We start from the raw sequence: 18,911 nt of genomic DNA, 5'->3' as shown, positions 1-18,911 counted from the left end.
GAACGGATTGCAGGGGACCAGAGGAGAGAGGAGCCGGAGAGAAAAAACGCCTCGTGCGAACAAAGTCCATATCCTGGCGGAGCTCCTGACGCCTTTCGGAAAAACGCATGTCAATGCGAGTGGCTAGATGAATGAGTTCATGTAGGTTAGCAGGGATTTCTCGTGCGGCCAGAACATCTTTAATGTTGCTGGATAGGCCTTTTTTAAAGGTCGCGCAGAGGGCCTCATTATTCCAGGATAGTTCTGAAGCAAGAGTACGGAATTGTACGGCGTACTCGCCAACGGAAGAATTACCCTGGACCAGGTTCAACAGGGCAGTCTCAGCAGAAGAGGCTCGGGCAGGTTCCTCAAAGACACTTCGAATTTCCGAGAAGAAGGAGTGTACAGAGGCAGTGACGGGGTCATTGCGGTCTCAGAGCGGTGTGGCCCATGACAGAGCTTTTCCAGACAGAAGGCTGACTACGAAAGCCACCTTAGACCTTTCAGTAGGAAACTGGTCCGGCATCATCTCCAAGTGCAGGGAACATTGAGAAAGAAAGCCACGGCAAAATTTAGAGTCCCCATCAAATTTATCCGGCAAGGATAGTCGTAGGCCTGAAGCGGCCACTCGCTGCGGAGGAGGTGCAGGAGCTGGCGGAGGAGATGATTGCTGAAGCTGAGGTAGTAGCTGCTGTAGCATCACGGTCAGTTGAGACAGCTGGTGGCCTTGTTGCGCTATCTGTTGTGACTGCTGGGCGACCACCGTGGTGAGGTCGGCGACAACTGGCAGAGGAACTTCAGCGGGATCCATGGCCGGATCTACTGTCACGATGCCGGCTGGCAGGAGGTGGATCCTCTGTGCCAGAGAGGGACTGGCGTGGACCATGCTAGTGGACCGGTTCTAAGTCACTACTGGTGTTCACCAGAGCCCGCCGCAAAGCGGGATGGTCTTGCTGCGGCGGTAGTGACCAGGTCGTATCCACCAGCAACGGCTCAACCTCTCTGACTGCTGAAGATAGGCGCGGTACAAGGGAGTAGACAGAAGCAAGGTCGGACGTAGCAGAAGGTCGGGGCAGGCAGCAAGGATCGTAGTCAGGGGCAACGGCAGGAGGTCTGGAACACAGGCTAGGAACACACAAGGAAACGCTTTCACTGGCACAATGGCAACAAGATCCGGCGAGGGAGTGCAGGGGAAGTGAGGTATACATAGGGAGTGCACAGGTGAACACACTAATTAGAACCACTGCGCCAATCAGCGGCGCAGTGGCCCTTTAAATCGCAGAGACCCGGCGCGCGCGCGCCCTAGGGAGCGGGGCCGCGCGCGCCGGGACAGGACCGACGGATAGCGAGTCAGGTACGGGAGCCGGGGTGCGCATCGCGAGCGGGCGCCACCCGTATCGCGAATCGCATCCCGGCTGGAGGCAGTATCGCAGCGCACCGGGTCAGTGGATCTGACCGGAGCGCTGCAGTAGCGAGAGTGTAGCGAGCGCTCCGGGGAGGAGCGGGGACCCGGAGCGCTCGGCGTAACACCTGGTTTCCTCCAGACATGATGCTTCCCCCACCATGATCACTGTAGGGATGGTATTGGGAAGGTGATGGGCAGTGCCTGGCTTCCTCCAGACATGATGCTGCCCCCCCCCATTATCACTGTAGGGATGGTATTGGGCAGGTGATGGTCAGTGCCTGGCTTCCCCAGACATGATGCTGCCCCCACCATGATCACTGTAGAGATGGTATGGGGCAGGTGATGGGCAGTACCTGGTTTCCTCCAGACATGATGCGGCCCCCACCATGATCACTGTAGGGATGGTATTGGGCAGGTGATGGGTAGTGCCTGGTTTCCCGCAGACATGATGCTGCCCCCACCATGATCACTGTAGGGATGTATTGGGCAGGTGATGGGCAGTGCCTGGTTTCCTCCAGACATGATGCTGCCCCCGCCATGATCACTGTAGGGATGGTATTGTGCAGGTGATGGGCAGTGCCTGGTTTCCCCCAACATGATGCTGCCCACACCATGATCACTGTAGGGATGGTATTGGGCAGGTGATGGGCAGTGCCTGATTTCCACCAGACATGATGCTGCCCCCACCATGATCACTGTAGGGATGGTATTGGGCAGGTGATGGGCAGTGCCTGGTCTCCTCCAGACATGACGCTGCCCCCACCATGATCACTGTAGGGATAGTATTGGTCAGGTGATGGGCAGTGCCTGATTTCCTCCGGACATGATGCTGCCCCCACCATGATCACTGTAGAGATGGTATTGGGCAGGTGTGGGGCAGTGCCTGGTTTCCTCCAGACATGATGCTGCCCCCACCATGATCACTGTAGAGATGGTATTGGGCAGGTGTGGGGCAGTGCCTGGTTTCCTCCAGACATGATGCTGCCCCTACCATGATCACTGTAGGGATGGTATTGGGCAGGTGATGGGCACTGCCTGGTTTCCCCTAGACATGATGCTGCTCCCACTATGATCACTGTAGGGATGGTATTGGGCAGGTGATGGGCAGTGCCTGGTTTCCTGCAGACATGATGCTGCCCCCACCATGATCACTGTAGGGATGGTATTGGGCAGGTGATGGGCAGTACCTGGTTTCCCCCAGACAAGATGCTGCCCCACCATGATCACTGTAGGGATGGTATTGGCAGGTGATGGGCAGTACCTGGTTTCCCCCAAACATGTTTCTGCCCCCACCATGATCCCTGTAGGGATGGTATTGGGCAGGTGATGGGCAGTACCTGGTTTCCCCCAAACATGTTTCTACCCCCACCATGATCCCTGTAGGGATGGTATTGGGCAGGTGATGAGCAGTGCCTGGTTTCCTCCAGACATGATGCTGCCCCCACCATGATCACTATAGGGATGTATTGGGCAGGTGATGGGCAGTGCCTGGTTTCCTCCAGACATGATGCTGCCCCCACCATGATCACTGTAGGGGTGGTATTGGGCAGGGGATGGGCAGTGCCTGATTTCCACCAGACATGATGCTGCCCCCACCATGATCACTGTAGAGATCGTATTGGGCAGGTGATGGGCCGTGCCTGAATTCCTCCGGACATGATGCTGCCCCCCAGGGGCGGACACAGACAACAGAGGGCCCCTGTGCAAAGAATGTCCCAAAAAAAAAAGTAATATGCCATAAAATTGCACTGCAACTCACATTAATCTGCATTAGGTAGGCAGCAGTTCCCCCACATTAGGTAGCATAGTTTCCTCACATTATGTAGCCTATATTCCCCACATTAGGTAGCATTGCATAATTTCCCCACATTAGGTAGCGTAGCATATATTCCCCACATTAGGTAGCATAGCATATATTCCCCACATTAGGTAGCATAGATTCCCCACATAAGGTAGTGTAGGATAACCCCAACAAACAAACACACACACACTCTCACTCACCCACACACTCTTACCTTGCCTGCACTACTTACATCTGCCTGAGAGGACTTCCTGGCAGAGGTGCGCGCTATAAGTGACGTTATCGAACGCTCTGCGCTGGACGTCAGCGTCCAGGTGCTTGCGATGACGTCACTCACCGCACGCACCTCAGCCAGGAAGTCCCCATGGGCAGATGTAAGTAGCAGTTTAGTGACTGGGCAAGACTGGTTTCCCTGTCATATGTGCACTGGCAGGGCTGCCATCAGAAATTTCGGGGCCCCTTACACAACTCAAGGCCTGAGACCCCCACCGATCACCTTGGTTGAAGTGGTTCTCCAGCTGTTGGAAAGCTAAAACTCCCATCATGTCTGAAGAGCCTCTGGCAATGGGAGTTGTAGTTTTGTAACAGCTGAAGAGACACAGATTGGACACAGTTTTACCCATCATCACTGCAGAACTTACAAGTGACTACAGCTCTGATGGGACAGTCATAAGAACACACAATGATGTCAGTGACCTGAGTGACGTCTTCTGACTTAAGTGATATCTTCTCTGTAATCTTTTCTTCTTCATCTCGTCCAGAGACCAGGTCTTCCTCCAGCTCCATCTTCTCTGCAGAGTCTGACATCCGGACATCATTGGCTCCTCACTTTGTCAGCAGATCCTCATCCTCTGCATGAAGACAATAATCATTATAACCTTGCCAGAAAGTGTAACCTAAATAAAATACTGCCCCACACTGTACCCTGAATATAATCCTGCCACACACTGTACCCTGAATATAATCCTGCCACACACTGTACCCTGAATATAATACTGCCACACACTGTACCCTGAATATAATACTGCCACACACTGTACCATGAATAGAATACTGCCATACACTGTACCCACTAAATATAATACTGCTATTCACTGTACCCACTAAATATAATACTGCCCCACACTGTACCCTAAATATAATACTGCCAGACACTGTAACCTGAATATAATACTGCTGTACACTGTACCCACTAAATATAATACTGCTATACACTGTATCCACTAAATATAATCCTGCCACGCACTGTAACCTGAATATAATACTGCCACACACTGTACCCTGAATATAATACTGCTATACACTGTACCCTGAATATAATAATGCTATACACTGTACCCTGAATATAATACTGCTATACACTGTGCCCACTAAATATAATCCTACCACACACCGTACCCTGAATATAATACTGCTATACACTGTACCCTAAATATAATACTGCTATACACTGTGCTCACTAAATATAATCCTGCCACACACCGTACTCTGAATATAATACTGCTATACACTGTACCCTGAATATAATACTGCTATACACTGTACTCACTAAATATAATCCTGCCACACACTGTACCCTGAATATAATACTGCTATACACTGTACCCACTAAATATAATCCTGCCACACACTATACCCACTAAATATAATACCTCTTATCCTCTGTGTCCTCATCATTCCTCATCACCCCCATAACCCCTGCCAAACCTCTCCTCAACACTACTATAACCACCCCCGCACCTCTCCTCATCGCTACTATAACCCCCTGCACCTCTCCTCATCACTACTATAACCCCCCACACCTCTCCTCATCACTACTATAACCCCCCCGCACCTCTCCTCATCACTACTATAACCCCCCCAGACACCTCTCATCACTACTATAACCCCCCCACACCTCTCCTCATCACTACTATAACCCCCCCGCACCTCTCCTCATCACTACTATAACCCCCCACACCTCTCCTCATCACTACTATAACCCCCGCACCTCTCCTCATCACTACTATAACCCCCCGCACCTCTCCTCATCACTACTATAACCCCCCGCACCTCTCCTCATCACTACTATAACCCCCCACACCTCTCCTCATCACTACTATAACCCCCCCCACACCTCTCCTCATCACTACTATAATCCCCCTGCACCTCTCCTCATCACAACTATAACCCCCCCTGCATCTCTCACCACCCCCATAACACCCCCCTGCACCTCTCTTCACCCCCATAACACCCTCCTGCACCTCTTATCACCCCCATAACCCCCCCTGCACCTCTCATCACCCCATAACATCCCCCTCTCATCACCCCCATAACACCCCCTGCACCTCTCATCACTCCCATAACCCCCCTGCATCTCTCATCACCCCCATAACCCCCCTGCATCTCTCATCACTCCCATAACCCCCCCTGCATCACTCATCACCCCCATAACCCCCCTCTCATCACCCCCATAACCCCCCTGCATCTCTCATCACCCCATAACCCCCCCTGCATCTCTCATCACCCCCATAACCCCCCTGCATCTCTCATCGCCCCCATAACCCCCCCTCTCATCACCCCCATAACACCCCCCTGCACCTCTCATCACCCCCATAACCCCCCTGCACCTCTCATCACCCCCATAACCTCCCCATGCACCTCTCATCACCCCCATAACCCCCCTGCACCTCTCATCACCCCCATAACCTCCCCATGCACCTCTCAACATCCCCATAACACCCCCCTGCACCTCTCATCACCCCCATAACCTCCCCATGCACCTCTCATCATCCCCATAACACCCCCCTGCACCTCTCATCACCCCCATAACCCCCCTGCACCTCTCATCACCCCCATAACCTCCCCATACACCTTTCATCCCCCCATAACACCCCCCTGCACCTCTCATCACCCCCATAACACCCCCCTGCACCTCTCATCACCCCCATAACACCCCCTGCACCTCTCATTACCCCCCATAACCCCCCTCTCATCACCTCCATAACCTCCCCATGCACCTCTCATCACCCCCATAACACCCCCCTGCACCTCTCATCACCCCCATAACACCCCCCTGCACCTCTCATCACCCCCATAACACCCCCCTGCACCTCTCATTACCTCCCATAACCCCCCTCTCATCACCCCTATAACACACCAAGCACCTGTTCCCCTGCACCTCTCATCACCATTGTAGTCTGCAAACAACATAGCCCCCATCCAACCCCCCCCCCCCCCCCCGTTCACTTACCCTGCCGGGGTTCGGTGCAGCTGCTGCTCCTGTCAGTGTCACTGCATGGGGAGGATCCGTCGGGAGGCTGCTGGACTGGAGATCGCGCCGGGACAGGTCAGGTGACTGGAGTAGACGTGCGTGCCTGCACGGGGCACGTCGACTCCCATCAGCCCCTGGCCTGTCCGGCACTGCCGTACTTCTTAAGGGGCCTGCACCCTAGAAAGAGCGGGCCTAATAGTCCTGCGGGCCCCCCAGACTATGAAGCCCGGTCATAGTTCTGACAGGTTCCCAGCCAGGAGTCAGTGAGTGACAGTCGCAGTCACTCACTGACTAGCCGGAAAAAAAAAAGTACAGGGACGTCCTGGCCTCCCTGAAGCTCCGGGCCCCATACAAGTGTATGGGTTTACCCCCTGATGGTGGCCCTGTGCACTGGGTCCGATGGTAGGACCGGCCCAGCGTGTGAGGGCGGGCCCCCTCACACGCTGGGCCCCTGTGCAGCTGAACCTGCTGCACAGGCGATATGTCCGCCCCTGCTGCCCCCACCATGATCACTGTAGGGATGATATTGGGCACGTGATGGGCAGTGCCTGGTTTCCCCTAGACATGATGCTGCTCCCACTATGACCACTGTAGAGATGGTGTTGGGCATGTCATGGGCAGTGCCTGGTTTCCTCCAGACATGATGCTGCCCCCGCCATGATTACTGTAGGGATGGTATTGTGCAGGTGATGGGCAGTGCCTGGTTTCCCCCAACATGATACTGCCCACACCATGATCACTGTAGGGATGGTATTGTGCAGGTGATGGGCAGTGCCTGGTTTCCTCCAGACATGATGCTTCCCCCACCATGATCACTGTAGGGATGGTATTGGGAAGGTGATGGGCAGTGCCTGGCTTCCTCCAGACATGATGCTGCCCCCCCCCCATTATCACTGTAGGGATGGTATTGGGCAGGTGATGGTCAGTGCCTGGCTTCCCCAGACATGATGCTGCCCCCACCATGATCACTGTAGAGATGGTATAGGGCAGGTGATGGGCAGTACCTGGTTTCCTCCAGACATGATGCTGCCCCCACCATGATCACTGTAGGGATGGTATTGTGCAGGTGATGGGCAGTGCCTGGTTTCCCCCAACATGATGCTGCCCACACCATGATCACTGTAGGGATGGTATTGGGCAGGTGATGGGCAGTGCCTGATTTCCACTAGACATGATGCTGCCCCCACCATGATCACTGTAGGGATGGTATTGGGCAGGTGATGGGCAGTGCCTGGTCTCCTCCAGACATGACGCTGCCCCCACCATGATCACTGTAGGGATAGTATTGGTCAGGTGATGGGCAGTGCCTGATTTCCTCCGGACATGATGCTGCCCCCACCATGATCACTGTAGAGATGGTATTGGGCAGGTGTGGGGCAGTGCCTGGTTTCCTCCAGACATGATGCTGCCCCCACCATGATCACTGTAGAGATGGTATTGGGCAGGTGTGGGGCAGTGCCTGGTTTCCTCCAGACATGATGCTGCCCCTACCATGATCACTGTAGGGATGGTATTGGGCAGGTGATGGGCAGTGCCTGGTTTCCCCTAGACATGATGCTGCTCCCACTATGATCACTGTAGGGATGGTAATGGGCAGGTGATGAGCAGTGCCTGGTTTCCTCCAGACATGATGCTGCCCACACCATGATCACTATAGGGATGGTATTGGGCAGGTGATGGGCAATGCCTGGCTTCCTCTAGACATGATGCTGCTCCCACTATGATCACTGTAGGGATGGTATTGGGCAGGTGATGAGCAGTGCCTGGTTTCCTGCAGACATGATGCTGCCCCCACCATGATCACTGTAGGGATGGTATTGGGCAGGTGATGGGCAGTACCTGGTTTCCCCCAGACAAGATGCTGCCCCACCATGATCACTGTAGGGATGGTATTGGCAGGTGATGGGCAGTACCTGGTTTCCCCCAAACATGTTTCTGCCCCCACCATGATCCCTGTAGGGATGGTATTGGGCAGGTGATGGGCAGTACCTGGTTTCCCCCAAACATGTTTCTACCCCCACCATGATCCCTGTAGGGATGGTATTGGGCAGGTGATGAGCAGTGCCTGGTTTCCTCCAGACATGATGCTGCCCCCACCATGATCACTATAGGGATGTATTGGGCAGGTGATGGGCAGTGCCTGGTTTCCTCCAGACATGATGCTGCCCCCGCCATGATCACTGTAGGGATGGTATCGTGCAAGTGATGGGCAGTACCTGGCTTCCTCCAGACATGATGCTGTCCCCCCCATGATCACTGTAGGGATGGTATTGGGCAGGTGATGGGCAGTGCCTGGTTTCCCCCAGACATGATGCTGCCCCCACCATGATCACTGTAGGGATGGTATTGGGCAGGAGATGGGCAGTGCCTGATTTCCACCAGACATGATGCTGCCCCCACCATGATCACTGTAGAGATCGTATTGGGCAGGTGATGGGCAGTGCCTGAATTCCTCCGGACATGATGCTGCCCCCACCATGATCACTGTAGGGATGGTATTGGGCACGTGATGGGCAGTGCCTGGTTTCCCCTAGACATGATGCTGCTCCCACTATGACCACTGTAGAGATGGTGTTGGGCATGTCATGGGCAGTGCCTGGTTTCCTCCAGACATGATGCTGCCCCCACCATGATCACTGTAGGGATGGTATTGGGCAGGTGATGGGCAGTACCTGGTTTCCCCCAGATATAATGCGGCCCCCACCATGATCACTGTATGGATGGTATTAGGCAGGTGATGGGCACTACCTTGTTTCCCCCAAACATGTTTCTGCCCCCACCATAATCACTGTAGGGATGGTATTGGGCAGGTGATGGGCAGTGCCTGGTTTCCTCTAGACATGATGCTGCCCCCACTATGATCACTGTAGGGATGGTATTGGACAGGTGATGGGCAGTGCCTGGTTTCCTCCAGACATGATGCTGCCCCCACCATGATCACTGTAGGGATGGTATTGGGCAGGTGATGGTCAGTGCCTGGCTTCCCCAGACATGATGCTGCCCCCACCATGATCACTGTAGGGATGATATTGGGCAGGTGATGGGCAGTGCCTGGTTTCCCCCAGACATGATGCTGCCCCCACCATGATCACTGTAGGGATGGTATTGGACAGGTGATGGGCAGTGCCTGGTTTCCTCCAGACATGATGCTGCCCCCACCATGATCACTGTAGGGATGGTATTGGGCAGGTGATGGGCAGTGCCTGGTCTCCCCCAGACATGATGCTGCCCCCACCATGATCACTGTAGGGATGGTATTGGGCAGGTGATGGGCAGTGCCTGGTTTCCTGCAGACATGATGCTGCCCCATTGTCCCATTTTATCCAATGATGAAAATGTGCATCATACAGATCAGTTTTTCTGGCAGTGACTCTTTAGATGCTGCAATAAAACATAGTTGCAGAACTGTTGAAAAGAAAAACGCTTCCCTCATCTGTAATGGAGATTGCTAATCCCAAAAGCATTATCCCTGGAGCTGGTGTCACCATGGAGATAGGTTACACAAGTGTATAGGGCAAGTAGACAAGGCTACACACCAACCAATCATTCCTGATATAACTCATGGTTTACGTAGAAATCTTCTTCTTGATTTCATTCACTTTTGTTTCATTTTTCACATGAAGTAATCTCGCTGGACGTAGGTATAGCAGCAATCTAGCAGCAAGAAGTTAGACATTCGCTGTAGGTTCCCCAGTCATGGAAGAACGTTTCAGCGGCAGACCCTCTTATTCTTGTGGGAATAGGGCGCATGGATAAGGGGGTCCGCCCCTGAAATGTTGTGCCATGACTGGGGAAGCCACAGTGAATGTCTAACTTCTTGCTGCTAGATTGCTGCTATACCTACGTCCAGAGAGATTACTTCATGTGAAAAAGGAAACAAAAGTGAATAAAAACAAGAAGAAGATTTCTACATAAATTGTGAGCTATGTCATGAATATGAACTCACGTTTGGTGTAAAGCTTAGTTGGCATGCAGCCTTGTCTGATTTCCCTTTACAAGTGTGTTACCTATAGTGCATAGTAGAGTTTGGTGGAGCTCCAAAAGTACGGGCACAGATCAATATCTGAAAGCCATAGGAACTCAATGGTACTTTGTATTTAGTGTCACCATGAAGATGTGCATGAGGTCCCCAGCACTGCCTGATTTGTATGCCTCTTATTGAAGTATTACAAGTGTGGCAGGCAACGGTGAGATTCACGCTGGCTGTTTAGGTGACAATAATGTTCAGTTTGTAACGCCAGGGTAGCGATAACCACTACACGCCAAGGTTAGACAGTTCTCCTGGGCCAAGCGCTGGGGACAATTATGACCACAGATTTAGGGTTAAGGAAAACGATCTTTTACTGAGGCAGGGATAATGGTATTCCATTTACAGTACAGATCAGATAATGGGAAATGCAGAGTAAACCTTGGGAGCCTGTTGCCTTGCTATGAGAAAAGAAAGAAAAAAGCCGAAAGCGGCGCCTTGTGTATTACCCTTTATATATGAAGAGATAAATATCGTGGGGTAAACCCACAGGTCTTATAGGTGGGTGCTCACCAGATAATATTGATAAAAGCGCATATCACCCCGTATTGGGGTGCTCACTGACGTCCACGGAGCTGCTATGCCGGGAGGTCCCAGGAAACAAGTGGGTGCTTGTCCAGAAGAATGTGTCCAGGTGCAGGAAAAAAAGACCTTTGTTATCCTGGCGCTGCCCATTCGGTCATCAGAATAGGAGAAAGAAGGCTAAAAATAGACCTTGAGTAGCATCTTAACTTTATTGCTTAATTATAAAAGTCATAAATGTGTGGATGATGCGTTTCAAGGGGGGCTCCCCACTTCCTCAGATCATCATAGATAATGATGGGATAACAAAGGTCTTTTTCTCCTGCATCTGTTGCCTTGCTAGGACTTGTAGTGGCTTTCACTTGGCTGACTTCTAATTACTTCAGACTTTAATACATGATTTTAGACTTTAAACTTGTGACTTGAGACCACCCACGCTGACTTGAGACTGACTGTTGTAGTCCCCCCCCCCCCCCTCCTGCTATCCGAGATTGCAGACTGGACGATGGGGTGCTGGTAGATGCGTGGTGACTGACTTTTAGGTTTCTCCTCAGGTCTCCTTCAGATTACCATATACTTCTCCTCACTGCTCTCCACACCGTACCTCACCTCTAGACTAAACAACTCCTATATAAGGTTTAGGCTAGGGGGCATCCCATTGGGACATCAAGATCACATGATTTACTCTGCATGACTTCCCTTAAAGATACAGTAACACTGATAAATCTATGTATAACACAAAATCACAAGATAACAAAATACAATATACTCTGGAGTAGTGGGCCCAGAACAGTGACACTAAAATTGCCTGAAGCAATGTTCACCTGACAGGACAACATCCTGCACTGGGTCACCACACAAGCAAGCTATATTTCTTTTTCTTAAATCCCTATATGGAGATTTTTTTCTCTCTTCATAACTCCCTTTCATATTTAGTATTCCTGCATGTAATCCATCACCTTCATCCTCTTCATATAGGCCAACAATGAACATGGTGCCCTGAAAAATTAATGACAAGGACTAGAGATGAACGAATTTACAGTAAATTCGATTCATCATGAACTTCTCGGCTCGGCAGTTGATGACTTATCCTGCATAAATTAGTTCAGCTTTCAGGTGCTCCGGTGGGCTGGAAAAGGTGAATCCAGTCCTAGGAAAGAGTCTCCTAGGACTGTATCCACCTTTTCCAGCCCACGGGAGCACCGGAAAGCTGAACTAATTTATGCAGGAATAGTCATCAACTGCCGAGCCGAGAAGTTCGTGACAAATCGAATTTACTGTAAATTCGCTCATCTCTAACAAGGACACTAAAAAAAAAATATTTTGACTATCATAGCACTAATGGTGAAATAGAAATGCAACATGTCTTGCCAATAAAATTTGAGTTATACGGTCTGGAATGTCAAAAAAAAAAATGTCAAAAAAAAATGTCAGTTACTTAAAGGGTTAAAGACTGGATCCACCTATGCAACCAATTTTTTTTATATTTTTAACAAAAAAATTTGACAACTTTGCAATAGGTTCTGTTAAATAATGTTAGTGTCTACAGTCCCTATGTGTTTCCATGGTTACAGACTACAAACAAGCCCTGTGTAGTCTGAACCTGTAGTCATAATCTCTACCCTCTGTCTCCTACTTTTTGCTGGCTTACATTTAGGGGGTCAGTAAGAAATTAGGGACATATACACAGGAGTACAACTGCAGAATTGGGACTGTAAAAGTGACGGGACTTTGATCACTTGTCATTGACCTTTACGAAGGAGGAGGATGGTGCCGCCAGGCATACAATGTATACAATAAAGCAAATAGGTGTTTTATTTGCTCACCTGACCTCTCCTTTACATTTATGTGTTTATTTTCCCAGTACGAGTCCCTGACTTGGTTTACGCATGGCTGGATGCCGAGGTGACTCTGGAATGCCGAACAAACACCCAGGAAGAAACCAAACAAATCACCTGGGAGAGGCAGACGGGAGCAGACAGCGTGACATTCCTCACCTATAGGACGGACACTGGACCTATATATCAGACGTCATATGGGCGGCGAGTCAGGTTCAAGGGTGATGGAAACAAAAATGGATCTATTGGGATATTTAATGTCACCCTGGAGGATGAAGGAGTCTATAAATGTGTCTTTACTACATTTCCATCCGGAAACACTGAAAAAACTATCCAGTTACAAGTTTTGGGTAAGAACCCTTTAACTCTTTAAGTGATAGTGGTTGTACAGGGATTCAATTTTGTGATATAGGGAGAAATATATACGGAGGTGCTGAAATAATCAAAAATCAAAGTGATACTCGCCTTTCCCCCATCCCCTGCAGCCACTGGTCCCCACTTATCCCCACTTCTTCCTTGTTTCTGTGACGCATCATCCGCGCAGTTACTCCTTGCTCACCCAGTCACTGGATGATGTGTCACTGGAATTAGGTAGAAGCAGTAACCTTGCCGTCAATACCATCAGCATACTTAAAATCAGCATCTAAAAACCAGTGTGCGGGGCAACAGGTGGTGAATGATTCCTATCTCTTCCCAGACACATTTCTGCCCTACCAGGCCTTAGTCATCCTACCAGCTGCCTGGTGTACTCCCACCTAGGTTAACATAGACCTGATTAATGGAAACACCTGAAAAAAGGCATAACCACTTATATTTATTTAAGTCCAGCCTTTGGTTTAACCCCTTAGGGTATGAGGTATTTAGCATAAGTATCCAAAATGCATCCCTATTCAGTAGTTTGGCTTATCTATCACACCCCTACCCCCCGAGTGCTAGGCTAGTAACTCTTTTTTTACCGGTGATAATTATGATCCAAATCTTACAATGTACATTCTGTTTGTGATAGAATACTTACTTTTGCATATTTTTTTCATGCTCAATTCCAAATTTCATCTACAAACTGTTGACACATCTATAGGGACCGAAGTTCTCCCCGTCTCTTGCAATCTTGTACATTTACACAGAAAAAACACAGCACACCCACCACAGAGTATCCAGTTTCACCTCCAGCATGTACCTTGGGCTCCAGCTTTAACCGTTGTAACTGCTAGAACAAAACAGTGCAGTCAAGCGAGGTGCAATTGAAACGGGAAATTAATTTGGAAATTAAGATACTGCTGTTTGTACCTTCATGTCCATATTAATTTACCATTTAAATGGCACCTTGCTGGACTACATTGTTTTTTGTTATTGCAATCTTGTATGTAGCCTGGTGGGAAGAGATGTTTTGGTTTGATGCCACCAATCTGAGTCTATCATCTGGTATGGCCGTTACATAGACGACATTTTCATCTGGATGTTGAACGTGGCAGCCGCACCGAGTAATACCTTTTCAATAAGTGTCATCCAAGTGAGATCTCATATTTGGATCTGAGGCTGCGGGTCGTAAATAATGAGATTGTTTCCTTCACCCTAAGGTAATTCTTGTCACCCCCGGACATATTGTTAACAACTTGCCTTATGGTGAATTTATCAGAAGTAAATGGAATTGTTCTACATTACATAGTTAGTATGGTTGAAAAAAGACATACGTCCATCAAGTCCAACCAGGGGATTGAAGGGAAGGATGTAAGGGGATAAGGGAAAGGGATGTAGTTTTATAATTCTGCATAAGCATTAATGTTATTTTGTTCCAGGAATGTATCTAACCCTGCTTTAAAGCTGTTAATTGTTCCTGCTGTGACCAGTTCCTGAGGTAGACCGTTCCATAAATTCACAGTCCTCACGGTAAAGAAGGCGTGCCGCCCCTTTAGACTAAACCTTTTCTTCTCCAGACGGAGGGAGTGCCCCCTCGTCCTTTGGGGGGGTTTAACCTGGAACAGTTTTTCTCCATATTTTTTGTATGGGCCATTTATATACTTATATACGTTTATCATATCCCCCCTTAAACGTCTCTTCTCAAGACTAAACAATTGTAACTCCTTTATTAGTTTAGTCGCGCGTCTCTGCACCCTTTCCAACTCCGCAGTGTCCCTTTTATGAACAGGCGACCAAAACTGAACAGCATATTCCAGGTGAGGCCGTACCAATGCTTTATAAAGGGGGAGTATTATGTCCCTGTCCCTTGAGTCCATGCCTCTTTTTATACATGACAATATCCTGCCGGCTTTGGAAGCAGCAGCCTGACATTGCATGCTATTTTGTAGTCTGTGATCTACAAGTACACCCAGATCCTTCTCTACCAGTGACTCTGCCAGTTTAATCCCCCCTAAGACATACGACGCATGCAGGTTATTAGTACCCAGATGCATAACTTTACATTTATCCACATTGAACCTCATTTGCCAAGTGGATGCCCAGACACTTAGTCTATCCAAGTCATCTTGTAACTTATGCACATCCTCTATAGACTGTACCATGCTACAAAGCTTGGTGTCATCTGCAAAGATAGAAACAGAGCTGTTAATACCATCCTCTATATCATTGATAAATAAATTAAACAGCAGCGGGCCCAGTACTGAACCTTGGGGTACACCACTAATAACCGGGGACCAATCAGAGTATGAATCATTGACCACTACTCTCTGGGTACGATCCATGAGCCAGTGTTCAATCCAGTTGCAAACTAAAGTTTCCAAGCCCAAGGACCTTAACTTACCTGTCAGACGTCTATGAGGGACAGTATCAAATGCTTTGGCAAAATCCAGAAACACTATATCCACAGCCATTCCTCTGTCAAGGCTTCTACTCACCTCTTCATAAAAGCAAATTAGATTGGTTTGACAACTTCTATCCTTAGTAAACCCATGCTGGCTATCACTTATAATACAATTATCCCCTATGTATTCCTGTATGTAATCCCTTATAAGTCCTTCAAACAATTTACCCACAATGCACGTTAGACTTACCGGTCTATAATTGCCTGGCGAAGACCTAGAGCCCTTCTTGAAGATTGGTACCACATTAGCCTTGCGCCAGTCCCTTGGCACAATACCAGACACCAGAGAATCTCTAAATATCATGAACAAGGGTACAGATATTACTGAACTTACCTCTCTAAGAACTCTTGGGTGTAGTCCATCCGGCCCTGGAGATTTGCTTACATTTACTTTACTTAACTTACCTTGTACCATCTCTACATTAAGCCAGTTCAGTACATTACATGATGTGTTACCAGCACTGACCTGGCCAATGTCAGCTCCTTCTTCCATAGTATATACAGAACTAAAGAACCCATTCAGTAGCTCCGCCTTCTCTTGATCGCCCGTGACAACCTCCCCATTATCATTATTAAGGGGTCCTACATGCTCTGTCCTTGGTTTTTTTGTATTTATATATCTAAAAAAATATTTAGGATTAGTTTTGCTTTCTTCGGCCACCTGTCTCTCATTTTGAATTTTTGCTGTTTTTATTACATTTTTGCAGATTTTATTAAGCTCCTTGTACTGTTTAAATGTTATAGCTGACCCATCAGATTTGTATTTTTTGAAGGCTATTTTTTTGTTGTTTATTGCTCTTTTAACCTCATTTGTCAGCCATGTAGGATTTAGTTTTAATGGTTTATATTTGTTCCCCTTTGGTATATATTTAGCTGTATAGTTATTTAGAGTTGATTTAAAGATGTCCCATTTCCCTTCTGTATCAGTATTTGACAACACCTCCCCCAGTCTATGTCCTGTAGTGCAGCCCTCAGCCCAGGGAAATTTGCCTTTTTAAAGTTATATGTTTTTGCTTTCCCCGTCTGTCTTTGTTTTCTACATTTTAAGTCAAAAGTAACTATATTGTGGTCGCTATTACCAAGGTTTTCCCGCACAGTTACATTACCAACCAGCTCTGCGTTGTTGGAAATGATCAGATCCAACAAGGCATCACTTCTTGTTGGGTCCTCCACAAACTGGCCCATAAAATTATCCTGCAATAAATTTAGGAATTTTCTCCCCTTTGTAGTTTTAGCCAACCCCCGGCCCCAATCTATATCTGGATAGTTAAAATCTCCCATTATTACCACTGTACCTGCCCGGGCGGTCCTCTCTATTTGTTTATGAAGCCGACCTTCCATCTCCTCAGTGATATTAGGGGGTCTGTAGATTACACCAAATATTATTTTTTCAGTATTTCCCTCCTTTTGTAATTCTACCCACAGTGATTCCACCTCCTCAGAATCATCACACACTATGGCATCGTTCACACTGACTTTCATACCACTTCTTACATACAGACAGACTCCACCACCTTTTCTGTTCATTCTATCCTTGCGAAACAATGTAAACCCCTGCAGATTAACAGCCCATTAGAATTATATTAAATAAAAAACAAAGTTAAGAATTATCTTACAGATTTAAACAAGGTAAATTTCCTAAAAAAATTATAATTGGAAGTGACTCCAAAAAAGGGCAAAACGTTTAGAACGAAAAACCTCTAAAGGGGTATTCCAGGAAAAAACTTTTTTATATATATCAACTGTCTCCAGAAAGTTAAACAGATTTGTAAATTACTTCTATTAAAAAATCTTAATCCTTTCAGTACTTATGAGCTTCTGAAGTTAAGGTTGTTCTTTTCTGTCTAAGTGCTCTCTGATGACACCTGTCTCGTGAAACGCCCAGAGTAGAAGAGGTTTGCTATGTGGATTTTCTTCTAAACTGGGCGGTTCCCAAGACACGTGTCATCAGAGAGGACTTAGACAGAAAAGAACAACCTTAACTTCAGAAGCTCATAAGTACTGAAAGGATTAAGATTTTTTAATAGAAGCAATTTACAAATCTGTTTAACTTTCTGGAGCCTGTTGATATATATAAAAAAATGTTTTTTCCTGGATAACCCCTTTAAAAAATAAAGTTTACTTGTAAAAAAAAAAAAAAAAATAAGTATGTTACATTTGTGTACCAGAAGCAGTGAATCTAAAAATCTAAAATATTGTTGTAAAATATATATCCCTGTATTAATGCAAGATATGGTTTTGAAGAACATAATGGATAAGGGAATAAGGTTTTCCACTAATTGTGCCCCTAATCTACAATCCATGCTGGCCCTTTCTCATTGTTACGCCGAGCGCTCCGGGTTCCCGCTCCTCCCCGGAGCGCTCGCTTCTCCCCCTCCGCTGCAGCGCTCCGGTCACGTCCTCTGACCCGGGGCGCTGCGATCCTGCTGTCAGCCGGGATGCGATTCGCGATGCGGGTAGCGCCCGCTCGCGATGCGCACCCCGGCTCCCCTACCTGACTCGCTCCCCGTCTGTTCTGTCCCGGCGCGCGCGGCCCCGCTCCCTAGGGCGCGCGCGCGCCGGGTCTCTGCGATTTAAAGGGCCACTGCGCCGCTGATTGGCGCAGTGGTTCCAATTAGGGTTATCACCTGTGCACTTCCCTTTATTACCTCACTTCCCTTGCACTCCCTTGCCGGATCTTGTTGCCTTAGTGCCAGTGAAAGCGTTCCTTGTGTGTCCCTTGCCAGTGTTTCCAGACCTTCTGCCGTTGCCCCTGACTACGATCCTTGCTGCCTGCCCCGACCTTCTGCTACGTCCGACCTTGCTTCTGCCTACTCCCTTGTACCGCGCCTATCTTCAGCAGCCAGAGAGGTGAGCCGTTGCTAGTGGATACGACCTGGTCACTACCGCCGCAGCAAGACCATCCCGCTTTGCGGCGGGCTCTGGTGAAAACCAGTAGTGGCTTAGAACCGGTCCACTAGCACGGTCCACGCCAATCCCTCTCTGGCACAGAGGGTCCACTACCTGCCAGCCGGCATCGTGACAGTAGATCCGGCCATGGATCCCGCTGAAGTTCCTCTGCCAGTTGTCGCTGACCTCACCACGGTGGTCGCCCAGCAGTCACAACAGATTGCGCAACAAGGCCAACAGCTGTCTCAACTGACCGTTATGCTACAACAGTTGCTACCACAGCTTCAGCAGTCATCTCCTCCGCAGCGAGTGGCCGCTCCTGGGATACGCTTATCCTTGCCGGATAAATTTGATGGGGACTCTAAGTTTTGCCGTGGCT

General features: G+C 48.7%; 1 protein-coding gene across 1 annotated transcript in view; it reads left to right on the top strand.

Moving 5' to 3' along the window:
- LOC130357210 (nectin-1-like) overlaps window positions 1-18,911 on the top strand; it is a 120,472-nt gene that overhangs the window by 18,070 nt on the left and 83,491 nt on the right. The window contains exon 2 of the mRNA XM_056559805.1: window positions 12,852-13,175. Coding sequence (XP_056415780.1) covers window positions 12,852-13,175 — 324 coding nt within the window. The remainder of the gene's footprint in view (window positions 1-12,851; window positions 13,176-18,911) is intronic.

The sequence above is a fragment of the Hyla sarda genome, chromosome 2 (genome assembly GCF_029499605.1).
Source record: "Hyla sarda isolate aHylSar1 chromosome 2, aHylSar1.hap1, whole genome shotgun sequence".
Classification (NCBI taxonomy): domain Eukaryota; kingdom Metazoa; phylum Chordata; class Amphibia; order Anura; family Hylidae; genus Hyla; species Hyla sarda.
This window is presented reverse-complemented; position numbering and strand designations above follow the sequence as displayed.